Consider the following 25,688-nt stretch of genomic DNA (forward strand, 5'->3'; position numbering starts at 1 on the left):
GTTGCAAACCATAGGTCTGATAAAGGGTTAATCTCCAAAATATATAAGGAACTCCTACAACAATAGCAAAACAAAACAAAACAAAACAAAGACGACTAATAACCTGGTTTAAAATGGGCTAAGGACTTGAATAGCCTTTTCTTCAAAGAAGATATACAAATGGCCAACAGGTATATGAAAAAAGGCTCAACATCACTAATAATCAGGAAATGCAAATTAAAGCTAAAATAAGATGTCACTTCATACCTGTCAGGATGGCATTATCAAAATACAAAAAAAGACAGTAAGTGCTGTGGAGAATGTGGAGAAACTGGAACCCTGGCACACTGTTGGTAAATGCAAAATGGTGCAGCCACTATGAAACATAACATGGGTGTTCCTCAAAAAGTTAAAAATACAATTACCATACGATCCAGAAATCCCACTTCTAGGTATGTATCGAAAAGAATTGAAATCAGGATCTCAAAGAGATACGTGCACTCCCATGTTCACTGCAGCGCTATTCATAATAGCGAAGATGTGGAAACAACCTGAATGTCCATCCACAGATGAATGGACAAAGAAAATATGGTATATTCATACAACAAAATACTGTTTAGCCTTTTTTTAAGGAAATTTTGCTATATGCAACAACATGAATGAATCTTGAGGACATGATGCTAAGTGAAATAAACCAGCCACAGAAAAACAAATGCATGATTCCACCTATATGAGGTATCTAAAATAGTATCATAGAATCAGAGTAGAACGGTGGTTGCTAGGGGCTGGGGCAAAGAGGAAATGGGGAATTGCTAATCAACAGGCAAAAAGTTTCTGTTAATCAAGATGAATAAGCTCTAGAGATCTGTTGTACAACATTGTAACTAGAATCACTTAAAAATTTCTTAAGAAGGCAGATCTCATGTTAAGCGTTCTTGCCACAATCAAATTTTTAAAACAATTAAAGCAAGGGAAAAGTTTTCAGTAGAGCATGGTCAAGTGAACCAAATAAATGTTCAAGAATATGGAAGCAGGAATAGAATGAAAAGGAAACACTGGACTCAGGTCATAAAAAGTGAATTTAATGAGAATCATTTCAAGTGGGGACAGAAGTCCAATTGCAGGAGAAATTAAGTAGAAATTTTAGTCTTTTATATCATGTCAAGAAAAAGAATAGCAAGATGGATCACTTGGTTGAAGGGGGTGGTCTGAATGAGGGACAAAATATGCATTATTTTTAAAGTAAGAAGTTGTCAGGAAGAAGTTAATAGAAAAAGGGAGATATACTGAGAGGACCAGGAAAAGTAAGGGACAGAGAACATTTTCAATGGAGACAGACAAGTTAGTAGCTTCAGAAAGAAGGAGCACTAGGGAAAGGCAAGTAGGAAAAATATTTATACAATGTGAATGTAAGAGACTAAGATATAAAGTGTTGCCAGGGGAAAAGCAATCTCAAAAGATACATTTGTACTCTTTCTCTTGTCATTATTAAAAACTATGTAACAAAACTTCATTCTGCGTATCCTGGCAGGCCAAAAGGCTTACTCAGGAAAAAAAGGACTACCTTAAAAAACTAAAATTTTATTCCACCGTGAGACTTGAAAATATCTGTTTCTTTTGTCTCTTTTATATAACCTCTAACATCCTATTCTTATGCATCTTATGATCTGTAACTCTGTTTATGTTATCTAAAGTCTTTAGGGGAGTGCAGTGTAAAAATTCAACACATTTCTATTGGGATTCACAACAAATGATACTTCCTGCAGAAAGTCTTCTTGATCAACCCAGCTGGAAGAGAAAGTAGGATGAAAAAGCCCTCCCTTTTACCTTTTACCAAGCACCTGCCAGGTATGCCCTCCCATGCAATGTTTACAACTGGCATGGGTATAATTGACTGTGCTGAGTTCCAGAGAAGGGGGCTGATTTGGTCATGCTCCTCACGGCCCTCATGATCATTGTAAAACTTAGAACCTTGATTCAGGGGAAATTTTTAATTCCAACGTTCATATTCGTGGCACTTCAACACACTCCTTACAATGGCTAGAAACAGTATTTCACAACTTTGAACTCCCATGACACTTGAGTTGTAGCACTAAGTAATATTAGGTTTGCACAATATGTATAGAATATTGTTTGTACTTATGGGCTGAAACTTTGGGGAGAGCAAGGTTTATGTGTAATTTGCATTTCAATCTTCCACAGCATTTAGTCTAATGCCATGCACAAAATAGATGCCCATTAAATATCTGTGGCTGAAAAATCTACCTACAGACAGCTCTTTCAGGGCTGTTTATTGTTCTTGGTGTGGAATGGTGGAGGACAAATGACTGTCTCTACTCATATAGAGCTGACTCAATCCACGCCCTGTCTCCTGGAATGTAGTATTTAATTCTGAGCTCAGCAACCAGTTGGCACTCAATTAGTAGTACTCATGGCCTAACAGGGTGGATAATTGGGGCGATATAGATAAATCTGCTTCTTCCATGTCCTTATAAAATATTCCTAAATTGTCTTTTTTTTCCCCCAAAAACTAATATTACAAGTGATCAGACTGGACCCATTGTAGAGGCTGGGCATGGTGCCAACTGCTATGTAGATCAACTTTTGAGGAGTGAGTTATACATGAGCACCTATAATGCAACCTGCAAAAATAAGCAGCTGAGGACTATTGCCTTCTGGACCTTTTAAGATTAATCTGCTAACAAAACTCATTACCTATCCTCTCCTCCTTTACTCCGAGTTCCATCCTAAATTTGAACATTTAAGAACTTTACTAATGTGATGTCTTCAAAAAAGTTAGAGGATAAAGAAGAAAAATGTCTCTGAAACAAAATCTATTAGGAAAAAAATCCTTTGATTTTTGTACTGACTCACATGGACCTCATTCTCAAATTACTTAAAAGCTTTACCTATTGTTTTAGCCCAAAAGTTTGTTTGGCTTTTTCCATAACAACTTATGAAAAACCCAGACGAACTTTTGGGCCAACCCAATATGATGTCAGGTCTTACCACAGTCAACCCATCCTTTTACTGTCTTTCTATTTATACTTTTGTGAATAGAAAGCCTGTTTATAGTCTGTTGCATATTGTAAAGAGCCAAAGTTTAGAATCAAGTATCATGAAATAGTGCATTACCCCCCATAAAAAAATGTTGATTCTGGTGCATATGATAAATAAGGATATGAGAATGAGTGGGCATGAACTTATTAACTGAGGAGTGAATGGACTGTTATAAAAAAAAAGTCAGAGTGAATTTTCCCCTTTCTTTGACCTTGAACACGATATTCTAAGATAAAACATGCTCTATGAGGTTATGCAGGGCCTATGCAAATATATCTGCCTTCATAGGCAAATAGCAGAGAAAAATGTTGTATTATTTCTGTAACTATTAGAGAATACTGTTTGTCCCAAATGCTAAATTTTGACAAAAACAAAGTGAAAAGTCAAACAAACGTAGGCCCTAGTGATCCCTGCAGATGATAACTACAACTGCAGATGCTAGTTTTCTTGATAATTATTTGGTTGGTTTTCATTACTTTCATGACAACCCTTTGGTAGCTTCAATCTCAGTATCTATAAGTAGAGTAGGGGAGAAATCAACCTCAAAATTTGTTTGATTTTAAAATTTTCTTAAATGCAAGACCAGCATATTATTATAGTTAATAGATACTATTATGGGTCAAAGGAGAAATCAAAAGAGAAATAAAAAAATACCTTGAGACAAATGAAAATGGAAATGGAACACACCAAACTTTATGGGATGCAGCAAAAGCAGTTCTAAGAGGAAAGTTATTGTGACAAAAGTCTATCTCAAGAAATAAGAAAAATCTAAACTAAACAACCTAAATATACACTCAAGGAACTAGAAAAAACAACAACCAAAGCCCAAAGTTAGTAGAAGGAAGAAAAAACAAAGATTAGAGCAGAAATAAATGAAATAGAGATTACAATAATAGAAAAGATCAATAAAATTAAGAGCTGGTTCTCTGAAAAGATAAACAAAATTGATAAACTTGTATCTAGACTCACCAAGAAAAAAAGATAGGTGCCTTAAATAAATAAAATCAGAAATGGAAGAGGAGACATTACACCTGATACCACACAAAGTATCGTAAGAGATTACAATGAACAATTATACTCTAGCAAATTGAACAACCTAGAAGAAATAGATAAATTCCTAGAAACATACAACCTACCAAGAGTGAATTGTGATGAAATAGAAATTCTGAACAGACCAATTACTAGTAACGATATTTAATCAGTAATCCAAAACCTCCCAAAGAAACAAAAGTCCAGGACCAGACCGCTTCACCAGTGAAATTTTTTTGGACATGTATTTCATTGTTTAGAAATTTCTAACAGAGCTTCCCTGGTGACGGAGCGGTTAAGAATCTGCCTGCCAATGCAGGAGACACGGGTTCAAGCCCTGGTACAGGAGGATCCCACATGCCACGGAGCAACGAAGTCCGTGTGCCACAACTACTGAGCCTGCACTCTAGAGCCCGCGAGCCACAGCTACTGAAGCCCACACGCCTAAAGCCCATGCTCCGCAACAAGAGAAGCCACCGCAATGAGAAGCCCACATGCAGCAACGAAGACCCAATGCGGCCATAAATAAATAAATAAATAAATAAATATTTTTTTAAAAGATGTTAAAAAAAAAAGAAATTTCTAACAGAGCTATCATTAAGTACCTTTGTCAGGAGATGCCTACAAGAATCTAGATTGGAAAACAGGGACAGGCAAGACCGTCGCTCTTCTTGCAAATCCACACAACATTGGGACAATCAGCCCAGCCTTTAGATGCAAGGTGCTGGATCACCCAAGGTACAGCCCAGCATCCCCCATGTGCAGATCTAGATGAACAGCAGGAAACTTCACAGGTGTAGATTTCAAGTGCAACCCCAAATGACGAATGACTTTCTTTGGTAGTGCCCAAACAAGACACCAGAATAGAATCTATAGAAAATCAAATCTATCATGATCAGCATTCCTACCTGAATGCAGTTAACCTACCAAACATTCAAAGAAGAATCAAAACAATCCTTCTCAAACTCTTCTAAAAAAATCAAAAGCATGTCCAAAGTCAAGTTATGAGGTTAGCATTACCTTGGTACCAAAATCAGATAAGGATGTCACAGGAACAGCAATAACAACAGAAATTATAGACCAATATCCCTCATGTACATAGATGCAAAAATCCTCAACAAAATATCAGCAAAGCAAATTCAACAATACATTAAGAGGATCATACACCATGATCAAGTAGGATTTATGCCAGTGATGCAATGATGGTTCAATAATCACAAATGATATACCACATTAAGGAGTGAAGGATAAAAATTATTTGATCATCTCAATAGATGTGAAAAAAATAATTTGACAAAATTCAACATCCATTCATGATGAAAACTCTCAACAAAGTGGGTACAGAGAAAATGTACCATATATGCAATCCCACATAATAAAGACCATATATGCAATCCCACAGCTAACATCACACTCAATGGAAAAGTTGAAATCTTTTCCTCCAAGATCATGAACTAGACAAGGATTCCCACTCTCTCCAGTTTTATTCAACATAGTATTGGAAGTCCTAGCCAGAGCAATTAGGAAAAGAAGAAGAAGAAAAAAAGAAATAAAAGGCATCCAAACTGGAAAGGAAGAAGCAAAACTGGCACTATTTGTGGATAACATGATATTTTAGATAGAAAACCCTAAAACTCCATCAGAAAACTGTTAGAACTAATAAATAAGTTACAGGACATAAAATCAATACTCAAAACTCTGTTGCATTTCTATACATTAATAATGACCTAAAAGACAAAGAAATTAAGAAATAAAACAATCACATTTACAATTACATCAAGAAGCATAAAATATCTAGGAATAAATTTAACTAAGGAGTTGAAAGAACTGTATATTGAAAACTACAAGACATTAAAGAAAGAAATTGAAGAAGACACAAATTAATGGCAAGATATTCTGCGCTCATGGATTATGATAATTAATATTGTTAAAATGTCCACACCACCCAAAGCAATATACAGATTCAATGCAATCCCTATCAAAACTCCAATGGCATTTTTCACAAAATAGAAGTTATGTAATTTATACGGAACAAAAAGAGATCCCTAATATCCAAAGCAGTCTTGAGAAAGAAGAACAAAGCAGAAGGCATCTCTCCCTGATTTCAAACTATATTACAAAGCTATAGTAATTGAAAGAGTGTGGTATTAGCATAACACAGACATACAGATCAATGGAACAGAATAGAGAGCCCAGAAATAAACCCACACATATATGGTCAATTAATTTTTAACAAAGGAACCAAGAATATACAATGGGAAAAGGACAGTCTCTTCAATAAATGGTGTTGGAAAAATTGGACAGCAGCCAGATGCAAAAAAATGAAACTGGACCACTATCTTATTGTACTCAAAAATTAACTCCAAATGGATTAAAGACTTGAATGTAAAACCTGAAACCATAAACCTTCTAGAAGAAACACAGTAAGCTCCTTGACATAGACCTTGGTAATGATTTTTAAAAATCTGACACCAAAAGCAACAACAAAAGAAAAATAAACAAGTGGGACTACATCAAACTAAAAAGCTCTGCATAACAAAGGAAACTAGCAACAGAATGAAAAGGCAACTTACTGAATGGGAGAAAATATTTGTAAATCATATACCAGAGAAGGAGCTAATATCCAAGATACATAAAGAACTCATACAACTCAATAGCAAAAAAATCAAACAATCTGATTTTAAAAATGGGCAGATCTGAATAGATGTTTTCTAAAGAAGACGTACAGATGGCCAATGCAGGTACATAAAAATATGCTCTACATCATTACTCATCAGGGAAATGCAAATTGAAACCACAATGAGCTATCATCTCACACTTGTTAGAATGGCTATTATCAAAAAGACTAGAAATAACAAGTGTTGGAGAGGATACAGAGAAAAGGAAACCCTTGTGCTCTGTTGGTGGGAATGTAAATTGGTGCAGCCACTATGGAAAAGAGAATGGAAGTTACTCAAAAAATTAAAAATAGAACTAGCATATGATCCACAGATTCCACGTCTGAGTATTTATCCAAAGAAAATGAAAACACAAATTCAAAAAGATATATGCACCCCCATGTTCATTACAGCATTATTTACAATAGCCAAGACATGGAAACAACCTAAGTGTCCATTGATGGGTAAATGGATAAAGAAATTGTGGAATGTATGTGGTACATACACACAATGGAATATTATTCAGCCATAAAAAAGAACAAAATCTTGCCATTTGTGACAACATGGATGGACCTTGAGGGAATTATGCTAAAGTGAAATAAGTTAGAGAAAGGCAAATACTGTATGATCTCTCTTATATATGGAATATATATTAATATAAATTAAAATAATATCTTAAATGCAAGATGAGCATATTGCTATAGTTGATATACCTTATTTAACTTATTCAATTATTTATGTAATTCAATTTTTGTTCCAGGTAGGATATAAGGTGGCTTATTTGATATTTACCCAATATATGATCTTAATGGTTCCCAGAGGTTTTGCCCAACTACACACAAAAGCTGCCCCACAAAACTGCACAAGCATCCTACAAATTTTGCAAAAAAGAAAAGTAGGATAAGTCCATGTCATTCTAGGTCAGAAAGATCTGGTTAATGATACTTGGAATGCTTCACAAGTTTTCATCACAGAATTTGCAAAAAGTGTCCTAGGATTCAATGTTTCTTTGTTATATTCCCAGCCAAGAGAGAGCTCCCCACAAACCTACAGTCTTCCTGAACTCCAAGATGAGGCATCCACTTCTAGCTAACTTAGAGGCAAAATTCAACTTCTAGATTGCCTCGTTTTCCTTGGATATCAACCACTCCACCATTAGGCAACTGATTGAGATTGGGAAGTCTAAAAGTTCATAGTCCAAGGAATGTAGAGACACAAAATAATATAGCAAGTCAAAGTTCATTTCAAAAGATTATAATCCAATCACACACATCTTCTAAAAGCGAAAGTAGAGGTTTTAATCATTGTAAATAAAATTAGGTCTGTGTCTAAGTTCCTAAATTAATGATTTGCTCTCCTTTGGTCCACAACAGTTGTATGCTATAGTTGAAAGAGGACTCTTGCAGCTCTACTGCTTAGAAGGGATTAATTTACTGTTCAGAAAGAAGTATCTAGATATAAACATATAACTTTTGACCCCAACATAAATAAGAGAAACGTGCATCATACAAAAAATGAAGTAGCCTAGTGCTTCTTGACCAAAATAACAATGTCACGTCCTTGGACAAAGTCAGACTTTTTGGGCACCTTAGCCCAGAAAAGAGTATGATGCCCATCCCCACTATGTAACAAAGAATAAATACAAAAAATTAAATCACGAAATAGTATAAGGAAGTACTGAAAAGACTATTTAAGTGTTTTTAAAATAGTAAAAAAAAAACCTACTTAAGCGCTTTTAAAAATAAGTAGCAAATATTCTTCCTCCCCCAAAATGTGTCGCTTTTGTTCAAATGCATGTGATTAGCTTGCTAACTAAGTACAAATCCCAATCAGGAAACACAAACTAAAAACTAAAGGCCTATCTGTAGACTCCATACTACAGTCTGAAGAGCCTAAGGTCACCCTTCAGAAGTTCTTCTGAATCAGATAGTCATGTCTGATGCTGGAGAAAACCCAAGCCAGAGGGATGCCCAGTTTGTGGGAGACCCATGCATCTGTACTTATAGAATGACTGGATGTGATCCCACCTTCATGTCAACAGTGGTAAACAGATTTCAAAGAGCCTTTACCTCCCAAAGGGCTTGAATTTTTCCCATCTCTTCCCAAGCTGTTATGAAATAAACACAGAAGTAGATGGTGGCAATGTCCAGGGGTTGCACATCTCCCAGTGGAAAACTACCAGTGACAAGAAAGAGCTGGAACTCAAGGCAATCTTTTTCAAAAGTTTACTTTCTCTTTGTTATAACAATACAAACAGCAAAGTGATTTGACTGTTTCATTGCTCATGGTAGTAGATTGAATTTGCCCGTAAATGTATCATGCCTTCTCGATACAGTAAATTTAAACTTCAGAGATTTCACATTTCAGCCAAAGCCAGAAAACAGAGATGAAAAGAAGCTCCAAGAGATAAGCTATGCTCTAATAATACCAAACATGCTTATACTTATGTAAAGAGCTTTTAATAATAAGTATAATTTATCCCAATTGACTGCAAAACAAAAACCTTAATAAGCTATGATTTTTCACATTTCCAGTTAGATACTATTCAATATTTCTAGTGGTTTGATTTATGTCAAGGTATTACAGAACAAACTCTTACTTCCATCAAACAGAATTCCTTCATAATCTCTAAGGTTAAGTCCATAATATAATGATACACAAAGCACGTTAAAATGATGGAATGCTTCTGAATCATCAAAGAAAATTCTAATTTTATTCCACTTAATTTTGATATTTTATATGTTTTATTATATTCTATCTCTGAAAAACTGGTAACCAATGTACAATTTACATATACATAATATTCAACTAATCATAATATACATTTACCTACAACGTTCCAGTTTTCAGACATAGTTCACAAAAGGTTTGATTTCCAAAGAAAATTTAAAAGGGAAAAAAATAGAGATGCTTTATCTTGATTGTTTCTGCTAGCCGTATTATATGTAAACAGATAAATTAATAGGTGCTACACTGAATGTAGTAAAGAAAATTTAACCAAGCTTCTCAACAAATATTGAAAAATCATATTCTGTCATTATATAACTATTCAGAGATTATTCATTCAGCTCAAGTAGAGAACATTTTAAGTGAGTATGATTCTTTCTGTACATGTTCAGAAATGCATTTCAAACAATAACAGCCTTATTAATTTCAAACCAAGCTGTCATTCAAATGCAAAGAGCATACCCTTTGTTTAGTCTGACTTAACAATGCTTATCAACTCTTTTTCTAGTAAAGGTCCCCCTCCCTGCCTGTTCTTTGTAAAATGAGTGAAGAAGCTTGTAAAAAATGTTTGGATACAATTCACTTTTGGTTATCATGCTACACAGAGAAAACATTAATAACTAAAAGGAAGAAATTTTAGTAAAGTTGAAGACATTACAAGCTAATAAATTTTCTCAACTTCAGAAAATTTCTGACAAATTTTATTATATTCTAAATAGCTCTCTTTCTTGGTCCCATCCACACAAAAAATAAAATAAACAATTTAACTGGAAGTTACATTTAAAATTTTTCAGTTTTTTCAATGTTTTGCTACCAATTTGTAGTCATATTAAATGATTTTGATGAAAGTAAAGAAAAATCAACTTAGTATACATTTTATAACTATACTTAATTAGAAATTTTTTTATCTTTGAAGGATATACTACTTTTGTCATACAATCTGATTTTGTACAATACAGAATAATATGCAGTTGGAAAAATTTTTTCGAAGATAAAAATAGAGAACAAAATATAGGCAAGACTCAGAAAGAAAAATATATATTCTGTTTTGACTTCGCATTTTTACTTACATATTTATTTGTTAGATCTTTCTAACATCATTTTAAAGCAAGAATGCTCTGACATATTTTCTTGTAGTTTTGAGGGTTCTTCAGCCTCACATTAGCAAAGTATTATGACAGGAAGATAAAGCAATTAAGGACCTAAAACTAAGTCTACCTGTGGAAACTTTTATCATTACCTTTTATAAATTTGGGGGTCTATTTTCAATGAAAAGCCAAATGAGATCATTTTGGAGGTGGAGGTTATATGTGGTTAGTTTGAATTTTTTTACCTGTTTGTTTTGTTTTTGTTAGGTTATTCTTAGAGCATTCTTTTACTAAAGCCACAGTTACAATTAAAATTTTTATGAGATTAAAATATTAGAAATTCTTCTTTGCACTAGTTTTTATCTCATGAGAAAAGGTACTACTCCTAAATCAACGTCAAAATTCTATATCTTCAGCTTTAGGAAAAACAAAACCATGAATACAGTATGGTTTCTTATAAAAGCCATTTCCAGATCTGGAACAACTTCTGAAAATAAAGAGAGTATTCGACATACATTACACTAAAGGAAAAGTCTTACTTTCATTATTTCCTGATTCTGGGAATTCCATTAAAAACATTATGGAATAAAAACTCATTTGCAAAAATCCCGCATGAAGACATAACCACTACCACCACAACCTACTTTTTAAAGTAATGAGATTTGATAAACTATAATAAGGGTATGAAAAATTATACTTTTTATTGTGCCTTTTAAAAGAAAGATTAGAAGGTTTTTTGGTTTTTCAAACAACAGTGACTTTTAGCACTTGAAAGATATACAACTATAAAATACATGCATATTCATTTTCAAAGAAACACCAACAAAAAGTAAAACATTAGTGATTAGGTACATACTGATGACGCCAATGTGGAAGTATGTGCCACTGTGAAGGGCCTAAAAAGAATCACATCTTGTCCTGATCATACCTGCCTGCCAGAACAAAATAGGCAGCTGACCAATTACGGGGTGTTTATCTATACAGTGGTACCTTTGTTCTCCAACAATGTCAGATTGCAAACGTCCTGGAACACATATTTACCTGGAGGATTCTTGGCAGGATCATTGTGGCTTGGACTTCCTGATTGTCCAGAATCTGTAAAGAAATCACAGAAAATGTTTTCTTTTTAATTTGTTTTGAAAGAATTTCACAATCCTCAGAAGGACTTTAAAAAAATTTTTTTAACGTAGAACAATGAAGTCGAGTGTTTGAATAAAGTATACTTTCCTAAGCCTTTCAGGAGCAGTGTTTTATTTATTAAACTAGAAGAACATCTATATATATATATTTTTTTTTTTTTCGAGAGGAAAAAAGTAGCGATCTCTAATATTTGTGGGGTAGGGCAAGGCTTTTTTAAAACAAAAGGTCTGGCAACAAGACACTGAAGGTGGTTTGAAGGTTGGGCCTGTCAGTAGCAGTAGGAAATAAAGCAGATACAGTCCCTAAAAATGCAATCTGAGTGTAATTAAACATGCTTTTTTAAAAAACCTGAAAATGTTTTTATTCGATGAGTAAAACTACATAGAAACTAGAGTCTGTTTTTCCAGGATTTCAATCTCATACCCACATATCCACTCCAATAATCCCCCAACCTACTGGATCCAGGCCCAGATTTGACTGCATCCCATGATAGCAATCGATTTGCAAACACCAAGAAAAGCATAAATTACTAGGTAGAAACCAACACTGCTTTGTGGAGAGCAAATTGTTGGATCAATGTAATTTCCATCTGTGATAGACGGACAGACTCGGCAGATAAGGAGGAAGAGATCAATGCAGAACATCTGAATTTCCTATCCCACATTGTTCTTCATCGATGCTACAGAAAGGAACATGGAAGCTACAGTACCGTTAAACATGCCTTTCCTAACTAACCTGACACTGTTGTGTTTTGCTCACTTCCCAATCCTCCATGTCCCCTCTGCATTTATCTGTGTCATCTGCGCCATATTATTATACACTTACTTGCAAGTTGCTTTGTAATCTTCTTTTATTGGTTCTAGTATTTAAGTTTTGTCTCCCCAACTAAAGTGCGTGCTCCTAAGCAGAGGCAGAGATTCTGTCTACTTCTTTTGTGTTTTCCTCAGTGTGCTGTTCACGGCTGTGAATGCACTGGGCTGGATGGCTCAGATTCAGCAGCTTTCTTTGCTTGCCTAGAAAAGGCAATTTTGAACTTGATAGTGAATTTCAACAAAATTTCATAGGCGGCCACAGACAAGTCTCTTTCCTGAAACCTGGCCATCATACCCAAGACAGGGATCCAGTCTTATTTAAGCAGAAAAATCTTATGCTGGTTTTTTTCAGCGGGGTGATTCTGCTCTTCCACTGAAGTTATTAACATGCTGCAATTGCTGCTTCTACTATTAACTGCAAGGACATTCTGTTGACTTCTTTCTGTATAAAACTTGGTTATTTATTTCTGCCCTTTGCCTCATGCCTTCTAACTAGATTTAATACTGAGATCAGAACTGTGCCCCTTCCTCCAATTTCCTTGTCTTTTTTCTTTCCTTTTTTTTTTTTTTTTGCCCTAGAACAGTTTTTATAAAATCTCAGTAAATATATTTAATGATTGCCACATTATCCTCCAATTTATTTCTTATTTCCCCAAATGGAAAAGAAACCGGTCAGGACTACTCCTGCAATCTGAGTTCTGGCTAGAGTCTTCTGCAGACAGTCAAAGAGAGTTAGGTACTCTCCAAAAGGTTTGTCTCATCTCCCATGAATTCTATTAGTTTTGCTGGAATTGAGGCAAGACTCAGTGACTTATAACTTAGGAGATCAATCTTTCTCTTTCTCTATTTCCATAAAAGATGGCCCAATACTGGCTACTTTCCAGGCATGGAGTATGACAGTTACATAAAAAAAGAAAAATTATATGATTTTGCTATAGCCTCAGCTGTTTTTGCCTTGAGTTCCTCTGACAAATGTCCCCCAGAATTGACATGACATTCCAGCTTAATTTCTCAAGTGACTCTAACATTTTGAGAAGTTCCTATTTATGCAGTGTGTACCCACTGACCAGAGCCTCCCCATATTTTATTTTTCCCTGTAAAGCTACTTCACATTTATGGAGGTCTAGATATTGATCCCGCATGGTGGCTAATGACACCGTCACGATGACACAACATGCGGTAAATTAGGGTTGTCATCAGAGGACAGGAGCTGTACACTCTAGGTGAGCCTTAGTATTTTTAGTTAAATCAACTTCAAAACAGAACCACAAAATTCTTTCCCAACATCTTGTTGCTGAAATTTGGATCCAGTAAAGAAAAATGACTCTTCCATTCCTGAGAAAGTATTCAGTTAGAACAATGACACCCCATTACCGCAACATCCCATTTGGAAAACCCTATTTTTTTTTCCTGCTTCAAATTACCCTTTTCCCCTATTTCCAACAACTGCAGACCAACTTCTTCAATTGAAAAAAAAATGTAATTTCTGAAAAAACAACCCACAAACATTTGAGGGAAAGCTAAAGTAGACCCTAAATTTGAGGCATACACTTGCTTTTAATAATAATAATTCCACTTTCTAAAATAATCTGGCATTTACTGGCACACATGACAGATTTTCCCTCATAGTCCAACGTCTGTGCCTTCTCATGCAGTAAAACAGCATATACTGGATCCCCAAAACACAGAAGAGGCCCCCTCAAGGAATGAGCAAAAGAACACTTACTTTTCCAACTGTAAATTCTAACACTCTAATCTACTTTTAACTCTTATGTCACCTTATATCGGTCACTTAATTCCAACTGCTGGAAAAGGAAGTAACCAGGGAGTCACAGTTGGCAGAGAAACCAAAAATGAACTGTTATTGTGGTGAACTTCAGAGAAAGAATTACTTAGACCACATCTAAAACCCTTCCAATTCACCACCTAGGTCAAATTACTCTATACCCAAAGGTTTTCTTTAACTGCTTCCATCATTTGCTCAAGTCATGTGTGTGTGTGTGTGTGTGTGTGTGTGTGTGTGTGTGTGTGTGTGTACTTCATATGTTACAGCGAATCCCGGCTCTGTTCCTGACTAGTAATGTGATCTTATACAAAATTACTTAACTCTTAGAGCCTTGGAGTCTTGATCTTTAACTGTAATACTACCTACCTTATAGAATCATTGCAAAGATTTTACTATATAAAACATCAAGTACCAGTCAGACACATCTTACACAATCAATAAATGAAAGCTATTATTAAACAGAAAGGACACATTCAAAAAATGACTAATATTTTTAACGGACTAACTCTCAGGAAGAAAGGGAGAAAAGGGATATGACTAAATTTGTCCATCCCAGTGTAAGCATCTAAAATTGTCCGTGGTGAATCAACTGAAGATGGGCAAGTGTGTGCCCTCTTGAATTCCTCTGTAAGTGCTTTAGTCCCACCCTCCCCAAAAGGGAGGAAGGCACTGCTGACATTTCGAGGCTCTCAGGGAGCTGTCATGCTCAAAAGGCAGGAGATACCAGCCATTTGATGAAAATTACCTTTGAGCTGCCCAGCACACTCAGTCTTGAGGCTAGAAAGATTTTGATGCAGTGGAGAAAAGGGGAGGGGAAGGGGTCTTGAAGGCAGCAGACCTAAACCAGTCCTCCGTCATTCCCTCCACATTTTATTTCCTCTTCCCTGATCTCAATCTATAACTTCTACATTTCTTTGTCTGTCTCTTTCTGACCTGACTGGACAGAAAGTAGGATTGAAATACATTTTGCATATTTCCCATCCTTTGTGTTTTAAAAGTGTGAATTAAACATATTATATTTCTTCTAGGAAAAAGAACAGTTAATGAAACAATTTCTAAATTAATGCTTTTTAAACTCAATCAATTCCTCCCTCCCCCAGGTTAAAGATTCTCTAGGAATAAGTAAGGGTTCTCATCCTTACATGATCCTTATGAACTTTCCTTCAATCCTTCCATCCACTCCTTTTTAAAAAGTAGCCAGTCTTTCATGGCTCTTCTAATATCTAAACTTTACCTAAGGAGTAACCAAGTTTCTCTAATGACACAATTTTATGGAAGATCCTGGGGTACTTAAGTGATCTAAATGGCTTGTACAAAGTTACATGGCAACTATTAACACATGTTCTCTACATGGGCCACCCATTCAGACACACTGCCTCTTGAGTGGTTATGATGCAGTCTTAAAATCATTCAAAGCCAAATGACTTTTCACTCAATTAAAGATTTCTGGGAACTTTATCTTCCCCTAATCTCCCTCCTCCTTCCCACCATTTACCAATATATTCAAAACCTTCTTCAGAAATTTTAAAAAACCTTTAGCTATTCTTTTTTAACTGAAGTTGGAAATAATTATTATTATCATTGAAGTCTATACACTAATTGATGCTTTAGAAAGAGGCCAACTCTAAAAAACTTAGTTTGGATTTTCATTGCTAAACCGAGGAAATTCTAATGTTCTACTGATAATCTGATGGAAGTCCAATAAAATGTTTGTTAAACATATAAGATAATAAATACTGACCTGTTAAATGTTTGTATTAAGTACTAACATTCTTGGGGGGAGGGATGTGGAGGGGGATGAACTCAATTAACTGATGTGGTTGGATCAGCACAACTATGAAAGGTTTTTTGAAGGTCATTCATGTAATAAGTATCAATTAAATGAGAATCAATAAAATTTATGAAGCACGTTCTGTATTACAGTTACTAATGTTTGGAACATATTAGGTTCTCCATAAGTGTGTATTAAATTTCCATTTAATTTACAATAATGAGCTTTAACATATTGTTTTAAAAAGAATATACCTACTATGCTATCTAGAAGCTCAGAGCTTGCTCAGACAGAAATGTACAAATTTAAAAAAATACACAATGATAGGTGCTATAAATGAGTACATAGCAAGAGGAAATAATTAGTTCTCCCTATGATGGATGGGCAAGGGCATGTCATAAAAGATATCAGAGGGAGGTGACCTTAGGAACAGGGTCTTGAAAAATAAACAGATCCCACATCTTGCTAGTACATATTCCTCTTTACTAACAAGGCAATTTCTTCAAAACCTAAAACTGATTAAGCTTCTTCCCTGCTAAAACTCTTACATGAGTCCCAATACATACAGAAAAAAACTCCAAAATTTTAGGATGTCATTCAAGGCACTTTGATCTGGCCCCTACCAACACCTGGGTCATACAGTAGCCTTTCAGTTCCATGTGTGTCACCTCCATTTGATGCCCCTGAGTCTTTGCACGTGGTGTCCGTCTTTTTTCTCCCTAAAGTCCTCCATGTTGAGGTCATCCCTTTTAGATTCTGAACTATATGAGGGCAGGGATACTGCCCTACTTAGCATTATGGCCCTAATCTTTGGTATAGCGCCTGACACACTTGTTTAAGTCAAATGAATAGAAAACAATTGGTCTATAAACTACGGAAGCGCACAAAGAAGAAAGACTAGAAAAAAAGGAAGAAAGACTAGGCATGCTGCCTCTGTGCAGAAACATCTAAAAATAAATGATACAAGTGAACTTATTTATAAAACAGAAATAGACTCACAGACATAGAAAACAAACTATGGTTACCAAAGGGGAAAGGTGGGGGAGAGATAAATTAGGAGTTTGGGATTAACAGATACACACTACTATGTTTAAAATAGATAACCAATGAGGACCTAGTGTATAGCACAGGGAACTATATTCAAAATCTTGTAATAACCTGTAATGTAAAGGAATCTGAAAAAGAATATATATGTATATATATGTATAACTGAATCATTCTGCTGTATACATAAAACATTGTAAATCAACTATACCTCAATTTTAAATAAATAAATAAATCTTTAAGAAATTATCCAGTGGGAAAGAAAATCAAGTAGACAAACTTTTGTGACAAGGAAACGGGATAGAGACACAATTTCCAGGGTGGGTCTCCCAGCCTAATGTAAGGCTCAGTTCTGCTTCCCTTAATTTCTGAAGGAATATTTGGAAATGGGAGAGGGTAGAGAAGAGGCACTATTTTGAGTCAGAAATTAAGGTTTGGCTCTCTCCTACAAAGGGAGGAGATGCATGTCGGGGGAGGTCCAGGGAGCAGGCCACTAGTTTGCAAGCAAGAGGCCAAGAAGCTTTTGATGACCCTTATATATAAGCTGTCTTTCTACCCAAAAATGACACATTCCAGGAATTCATTTTCTTCTCTGATACCATGACTTGAGAGGCATGATTTTTATTTATTAAAAAAAAAATTTGAGAGGCATCATTTTTATTTATAATCATTCTGGTGCAAAGAAGGGATTGTACAAGGTAACCTGTCAGATCCCTTCTGGCTCTAAAATTCTATGACTCTATAACAATATAGCTTTTATATCAAGGGATATCAGAAGAGTAAATGAAACCCACACTGTAACCTGTTAACCTACAGATAGCCTCTTGCTAGAACTAAAATTAGTCATCATGTGATAAAGGGCCCCTTTGTCATATTCCTTGGCTTTAAGCAGGTAAAGAAATAGCCCATTGTCAACTAAAGATACCATGAGAGTTTTCTAAAGGCTTAGAATAGTCCCCTTCTTTCTCTCCAAAACGGTATTAACTACTGACATACTAAAATAGTATATTTTTACAAATTAAGTATATAGTATGCCGGAAAGAATCACTTAAGAAAGAGAAAAGCCAATGTAAGAAACAAACAAAAACCTGAAGGAAGGGATACAAACCCATGCACTTTATAACAGGGAAACACAAAGTTAAGACAAAAACATCCACCTTTTTCAAGGAGAGAGGAGAAAACTATTCTTCTCAGACAAAACTCCCTCTCCTTCTGTGTAAAATGTCCTGCCTCCTTCTTGGCAGTTTACTTTCTACAAGGACTGATTTCCCTGGGAGTTATAGTGAGTTAGGTTTATGTAATCACAATTCTGATTACATAATTTGCCGTATTTTTTCTCCAGCACAGTTAAAAATCTATACAGCTTCAGTTTTAATGGAGGACTGTTTCATCAGTTGGGATGCCGCAAAACTAGTTTTATAATACTTTCTTCTTCCGCTCTTAAATGGTTGAGAATAACACAAAGAAAGAATCTGGGAAAACGAAGCACATTCTTATCTCCCATAAGCATGTAAATGTGCGGGAAAATGCTCATTCTCTCCTTCTCTGCTTCGGTCTATCTGTCTCTTCTCAATAGGAGATTACAGTATATGGCATACACTTCTCTGCAAAACTTGGGTAACTAGCTATCCATGGGAAGCGTTAACTCTGTCACTTGGTTAATGAAGTCCTTGACATATTTTTTGCTGAGTCTGTATCCATTCCCCTAAACCCGGTTCTGAGCAGGAAGAGACATTAAACCTCTCTGAATACTTTTGACAGAACCAAAATAATATTTGGAAGACATGGTTTCTTACATATTTTCAATCATGCTTTTTAATCCATATTATTTTCCATCTGAAGACCCATACCTTCAGATCTCCCTTTTTATTGGTTAACATGGATTTTAAAATATATCTTCTATACAGCAAAACTCAGAGATTTAAAAGAGGTTGCTATATTGAGGCTCCTTACAGATAAAGTAACTTATTTAACCAAAGAAAAATACAGAACAAGAGAGTAGACAGGTACTATACCCTCTATTTCTTATCCCTATACATTCTACTAGTTCTATTATTAAACTTTCTTTTAAAGAGCCACCTTTTTCTGCTTAACAGGAGCATTAGGTTCAAAGTATCGTATCACAAGGATTAAAATAAGGATTTGTTTGGGCTCAAGACCAAAATTTGTTCACAAGGAATTAGCCAAAACCATAGGGCACTGAAATTTCAGGGAAAAAAAGAAAATCACACACCCATTTGAGAGCATATCTGTTCATGCCAGGGGACTATTCACCAATGCAGATGGGAAGACCCCTGCACAAAAAGTGTGAAACCTTCCAATATGTCCGACCAGAGGTTTGTATTGCTTCATTAACTAGCACCAAACCCCCGCAAATGAAAGCAGGGATAATCGTATCTGACCTTTCTGGCCTCAGATTAAGTTCAATGACTCTCTACTGATCCAGGGATTGAGTAAACCAAAGGTCACAACCAGGATCGTCTAAACTTCTTGTTTTTGAAGCCGTTAGCCTATAGAATGTAAAGATACCATACTGGTCATTGTCAAGATTGCAAACTTTCTACAGTGTGTTTTCAATTAAGTAAATAAAATGTGGTAATTAAATCAAGATTGCGTAATATGTTTTTGATTTGTAATCTCATTTAAATTAATTAACTGACTCAATCCCTGTTTAGTTTTTAAATGGCCTAGTTAGGGAAAGAGTCCCTGGAAGCAAATCTAGTTTTCTATCTTTAAAAACAAGGCAAAGCAATCTGGCATACTTTAAAAATGAAAAAAAATTTAGATGCACCAGCAAAATATAAATACAGAGGCAAGGGTGTTAGCGTAGAAGAAGGAGGAGTTTATGGCATGATTTTGACTAAAAAATAGATCTAGCACTAGAGAGAAATAAACCAAAACATTATTTATTCAAAACATTTCTTTTCCAATTTTATGAAGATTGCATGTTTGTTGGAAGCAAAACATTTCCAGCTGTATTTTAAGTTTCTGAGGAGAGTTGTAAGATTTATAATCTTTCCTAAATGCTGCCCATATCTTACAATATGAGATGAACACGCCACTGCGTACTTTAAAAAACAATTTGCCAATGCACTCTGCCACATGAAAACAATGAAGTCCTTTCCAAAACCCCACCAAATCCAGGAGGAAAAGATGAGATGAATGTTCTGTCTTTCCCATCTGGGAGACATTGTGGATTTCAGCCATACTATGTAATATAATTTTTTTTCTCTTGGAAACCACGAAACCTGCATTTTATAGCAAGGTATGTAGTGCAAAGAGAATGCTGGTGAAATATGAATCTGAAAATGAAAACCAGAATGTCATCAGACTCAAGAGCATAATTGTGGAGGCAAATTGAAAAATCAATGCAAAATTTCAACACAAACCAAATGCAACACTTGTGATCCTATTGGTCTGAAATTTTCTCTTAAAAGGAAAGCAGGGGAAAATAAATACTCTTTTACCACCGAAGTCCTGAACAGTACTGGTTACACTGCCTGGCACAGTAACTTACTTATCTGCTTTATTTTGTCCTGGGGTCTTCATGCATTATTCTAAGTCCTATACCTAGCACATTCTGGGTGTACGTGGCCCTTCTGTGCTACGTCGGTTTTTGTATTTCCCCAAAACTTAATACAATATTGTTTATCTAGATTAAAACCAGACATAAGACTTTCTAATATTTTCTTGGCAATCTTTCTTCTCAGGGAGCAGGACGTGTTTTCTCACAACTGTCTGGAGAGTCAGAACGCCTGGGTTCCATTCAGTAACTGCCAACACTTGTGCTCTGACCCTAAGCAAACCACTTCATGCCTGAATCAGTTTGTATCTTGCCCAATCACTTAAAACCGAACAAGAAAAGGTAGGAGTTTTTAGCCTTAGTCATTTCCAACAGGAATAAGAGGAAAAAAATAACTTTATACAACAGTGAAAATATGCACAAATATTTGTGCGGAAAGGCTAAGATTTGTTTTAATATACTTTAAGGTTTAATTTCCCACGCTCACACCCACCCAACCCCCCGCCAAAAAAAACCCCTCCTAGTTAGTCCTCCTCCGTTTTCACTGTATACTTCCCCTTGAAAACACTAACAACGCAGGTAATTAAAGTTCTGCATTAGTGTACAGGTCTCCTGCTGGAGTGTAAAATTCACGGGTCAAGATACATGTTAGCCTTATTCACTGCCTGGAGTTTATATCTGCTGAATAAAGGACCACTCTTTACAGTGAACAAGACCTTGATGGCTGATATCACTTAAAATACTTTTCATCTTTCTGAAATTATAATTAAATTGGCAGTAATGCCAATCATAATTTTTACTTGTTTGGTTATTACCTACATATAGTCTATTTTTAAGTGCCTGTGAACTCTCTACAAATATAAATTTAGCAACTGAGTCAGTCAATGACCAAAAAGTCAGATCCTTATTTTTTCCTGTGCTCATTTATTCATTGGCATGTGTTCTTAAAAAGAAATGTTTTACCTCAAGAGATTTCTCCACTATTTAAGATAAAAAGATACTTCGCCAAATCATTAAAATGTTTAAATCATTATATGAGCTTACAGAAAAGAAATCGGTCGGTTTTTTACATATCCTACTAGTTGTATGTCATTAATAAGTCGCCCTTGCTTTATTATTAAATCATGGCTCTTAAGTGTATGATGATGTATTCATATAAAAATAAATGTATGTATTTAATCAAAGGTGTATAATACATAGCAGAGTAATAGAGTAAGATAGAGATAATATATTTCTACCATGGTAAAGTAGATTTGTACGTCAGACGTTCATTACTGCTTTTGTTTATAAAATAATTTTATCATAACATTGGAGGGAAAAAAATCAGAGAAGTCACGTGATGAAACAGGAAGCTTGCTGATGTGGCAGATAATGGTATTAAATGTCCTAACAGTTCCTTGATAAGTGGTTCAAAGAACTTCTGTCCCCATGGTTTCAGGACAAAAGCTAATTTACCAGGAATAAAACTACTTGAATAATACATCATGTGAAATTTTTTTTAAAGGATAAAATGAGGAAGCAAATGAGGAGATAGTAACTTCCTCCTGCAAATGAAAACTGTGCATGAGAGGAAAGTAACTCAATTTTACTGGTAAAATAAAAACCAAAAAATGGCTAACGAACATGACTTTTCCTTCTTTTTTTCAAGAGAAGGGTCAGGATGATTCTAATAAGTGGAATGATATGTTTGAAAGAACTCTGAAAAGTTTATAACTCAACAGAAATATGAAGATTTGTTATAATTTTATGGGGCAGTATTTTTTCAAATGATCATTTTAAGAGGAAAGTTAAAAATACAGGTAACTTTAAACAAGAATAATAAAAAGCCTATTATAGCAGCCTACTATGGAATCCACTGTCCCTTACTATGGGTATTTGGAAAATGAGAAAAAATGATGAGAGGCATGCCTGTTTGCTTAATCCACTTTAAAGAAGGGAATCGAGAGTGTAAGAGCACGGAGCTGTGAACCTTGTGCTCAAACTTCCTTCCATTTTGTCATTTTACTCATTTTATCTTTAATGGAGATTCAAATGGACTCCTTATGATTCAAAAATCTCTAAGCTATACAAAAAGAGTGTGAAAAAGAACAAGTTTCTGCATTATGCCCCATCCATATGTCTTAACCCTGAATGGTATCAAACCTATGTAATTTTATACATCAAATGCCTTCCAGATGTGACAAAATTTTAACACAGACCAACGTCAAGTTCTTCACTGTAGACTCATCTCCCATGCTCACAAAGATTATTTCCACTGCACATAACATTACACACGGCTAATGTTCAAATTTCCAAATTGATTATTATGCTGCCATTTCAAAAATGACATTGCCTTCCAGTCAAACAACAAACTACAAGCTATGCTGCATACCCAACCTCCCCCCCCAAATCACAAAAGAACCAAGAAACTGCATCATTATTCCCAAGTTGTAGACAATGCTTGATTACAAGGGCAGTTGAACTTTTCCTGGTCCATTCCTGATACCTCCAAAAGATGGAGAAGGAGAAGGTGATTATAATTTTTTGTCAGAGCTACCAATTTCCATCAGAAAAATTGAGTCTGTCACCTGTTGTTTGGGGTTTTAAAGACTGGCTCTAATTAGAGAAGATCGAATACTTCCTGACATTTACAGTATGTTAACAATTGACAATTAACCAACAAGATCACTCATGGAGAATTTTCAAAAGCATCTAATAATACTCTGATGAAAAAACATAACTAAATTTTCCAGTAGGATAAAAAAAAATTTAGTAACTCAATGCCAGTAAGAAAAACTAGTATGATAAGGCTTTGGATAATATCCTGCAAACTTAATCCCTCCCACAAAATTAACGCTTTGAAACTTACCTCAATTCCATCCCCCCACCCCACCTCCAAAATCAGAATTGTCATGTAGTGATAATTTGTCCTCCAAGACATCCCTCACTCTGTTCCTGCAAACTACATTTCCCAGCTCATTAACAACTGGCTTCAAATCAGAGCCATCCAATGGGAGGCTCTGGTGGGAGTTTTGGAACTTGGAGAGTGGGAAGATAGGAGAAAGGGAGGTGTTTCTTCTCTTCTCTCTACTTTAACAGGTATCTCCAAGCAAAGGCTATCTCCTTTGTGTTCTAGCTTCCACAGAGTGGGCCCCTCTCCCTGTGGTCTCCAAGGGCTCTGGCAACATCACCTCCTCCCCTTATCCCTCCAGCCTTAGTTGCTGGAGGGATAGTAGGGGGTTCCTACAGATGCTAATGTCTGGGTTGCCTCCCTGCCCGTTTGGGTTTTTACCTGTTCTAACATCATTGTAACTGGTCTCCCCTAGGTAATTCTTTCTCGTGGACTCTGGTAGGAGCTCTATTTTTCTGGATCCTGATGGATACAGGTACTTTTTGACATATTCATCACTCTAAAATAGATGTCAGGTAATAGAGTCAGCGGTAGTGGACTAAATATAATCCATGTAGAATATTAATAAATTTCAAGTCATTGCTATGATTTTCATTAAAAAAGGTGACAAAGCACTGTCACCGCTCAGTACGTAGTACAAAATGCTATACCCCAATGTGTTTTATAATGCACGATATTGGCAAAGATAATCAACGTTAAAAAAGATTAATTTAATTAATCAGATTTTCAATGCCAAGCTCTAAATCCATCTCTTCCAGCAGATCCTCTGCTATTCATACCCACCCATCCAGGTTTACTATTTCTTCTTTTTACCTACTCAGACTTAGCCTTTCCATCCAACTTTTAACAATTAACATGATACCTGGGTTCTTCCTTGTGTATGTGATTTTCCTACAACTATGACTGTCTGCTCCTTGACTGGATCAATTTATGAGCCTGATTATTTTTATAGAACGTTGTACATTTATTTCTATCTCATAAACAACTTTGAGTTGCTTATCAATTATCTGAGTATTTAACAATATCATGTGGAGGTATTTAAAAAGTTGTCTTAAATATAGACCAACATATATCAACATAAGAATAATATATATTTGAAAAGAGAAATAATTTCAGCATTACTCTTTTTTCTCTCTAGGAAATAGTTCACTCACTTGACGTCTAGCATTTTCACACTGGAAAATTCATAAAATAAGAATAGACAGAAGTATTTTCTTCAATCAGAACTGCATAATCTATGGTGCTTTACTAGAACACTCCACAAATAGGAGATAACAAAAATGTTTATGTTTGTATGTATAGGGAAGTATATGAACTCACAATACTAAAACTTTACAATCACAAATGCAAGCAGTATGGATATGCTTGATATTTTACAGTGTGTTAGATAACACCTCACTAGAGGGAAGGGACATTGCAGAAAACGTAAAGCATCAATTCACATGGTGCCACCTTTTTCTGATGAAACTTTAACAGGATGGCACCAGTGGTTGGTGGGTGTACTCAGTTGCCAGCACTGCACTATAATGCCACGTCCCTGTGTCTCCTCTTAATCATTTTGAACTTTCCCACCTCCCCACCCCGAAAGTTTTATTTTCATGTTTCTTAAACATTAGTGCCCTGGTTTGTGATAGTTACCACCAAACATCATATGGAGAGGGTAGCAAGTGAAAATCACTGTTTATTAAATTTTTTTTTAACCTGAGCCTGAAATCTATTTAGTCAATTTTTGTCACTTAAGGCAAAATTTGTAAATTTAATTCAATAAATATTTATTGAAAAAAGAAAATGAGTTATAATCTAAATAGGCATAAAGTGAGCATAAAGTAAGATGAACAATAATTTCTACTTTTTGCATTTTCCCATCCCTCCATTTTATTTCCAATGAGAACATTATAGTGCAATGAATAAGCTAAGAGACAATCTTCGTAACATGACAGTAGACATATTGCACAGACATTGAAAACTACAGGAATAATGCTGAGACCACGAGATAGAGACAGTCCTGGAATTTCTCTGGCAACATGGACAAGGGGCAGGAAGCCTAACGCCAGATAGAAAGTGAATCTAAATGTTAACCAGGTTTTTTTTAATACACACACAGTATTCTATACTTAAACTTTTGTTATAAGTTGCCGTCCAAAAAAAAGACAATAAGAAATAAGAAATTATCCCTAGTTCT

General features: G+C 35.4%; 1 protein-coding gene across 5 annotated transcripts in view; it reads right to left on the bottom strand.

Annotated features, from left to right (window-relative positions):
- The window catches only part of NFIB (nuclear factor I B), a 236,600-nt gene that overhangs the window by 89,967 nt on the left and 120,945 nt on the right, over positions 1-25,688 (bottom strand). For all 5 annotated transcript variants that reach the window (XM_024126838.3, XM_024126835.3, XM_024126837.3 and 2 more), the window contains exon 3: positions 11,582-11,635. In XM_024126838.3, coding sequence (XP_023982606.1) covers positions 11,582-11,635 — 54 coding nt within the window. The remainder of the gene's footprint in view (positions 1-11,581; positions 11,636-25,688) is intronic.

Source organism: Physeter macrocephalus, chromosome 9 (assembly GCF_002837175.3).
Source record: "Physeter macrocephalus isolate SW-GA chromosome 9, ASM283717v5, whole genome shotgun sequence".
Taxonomy (NCBI): Eukaryota; Metazoa; Chordata; class Mammalia; order Artiodactyla; family Physeteridae; genus Physeter; species Physeter macrocephalus.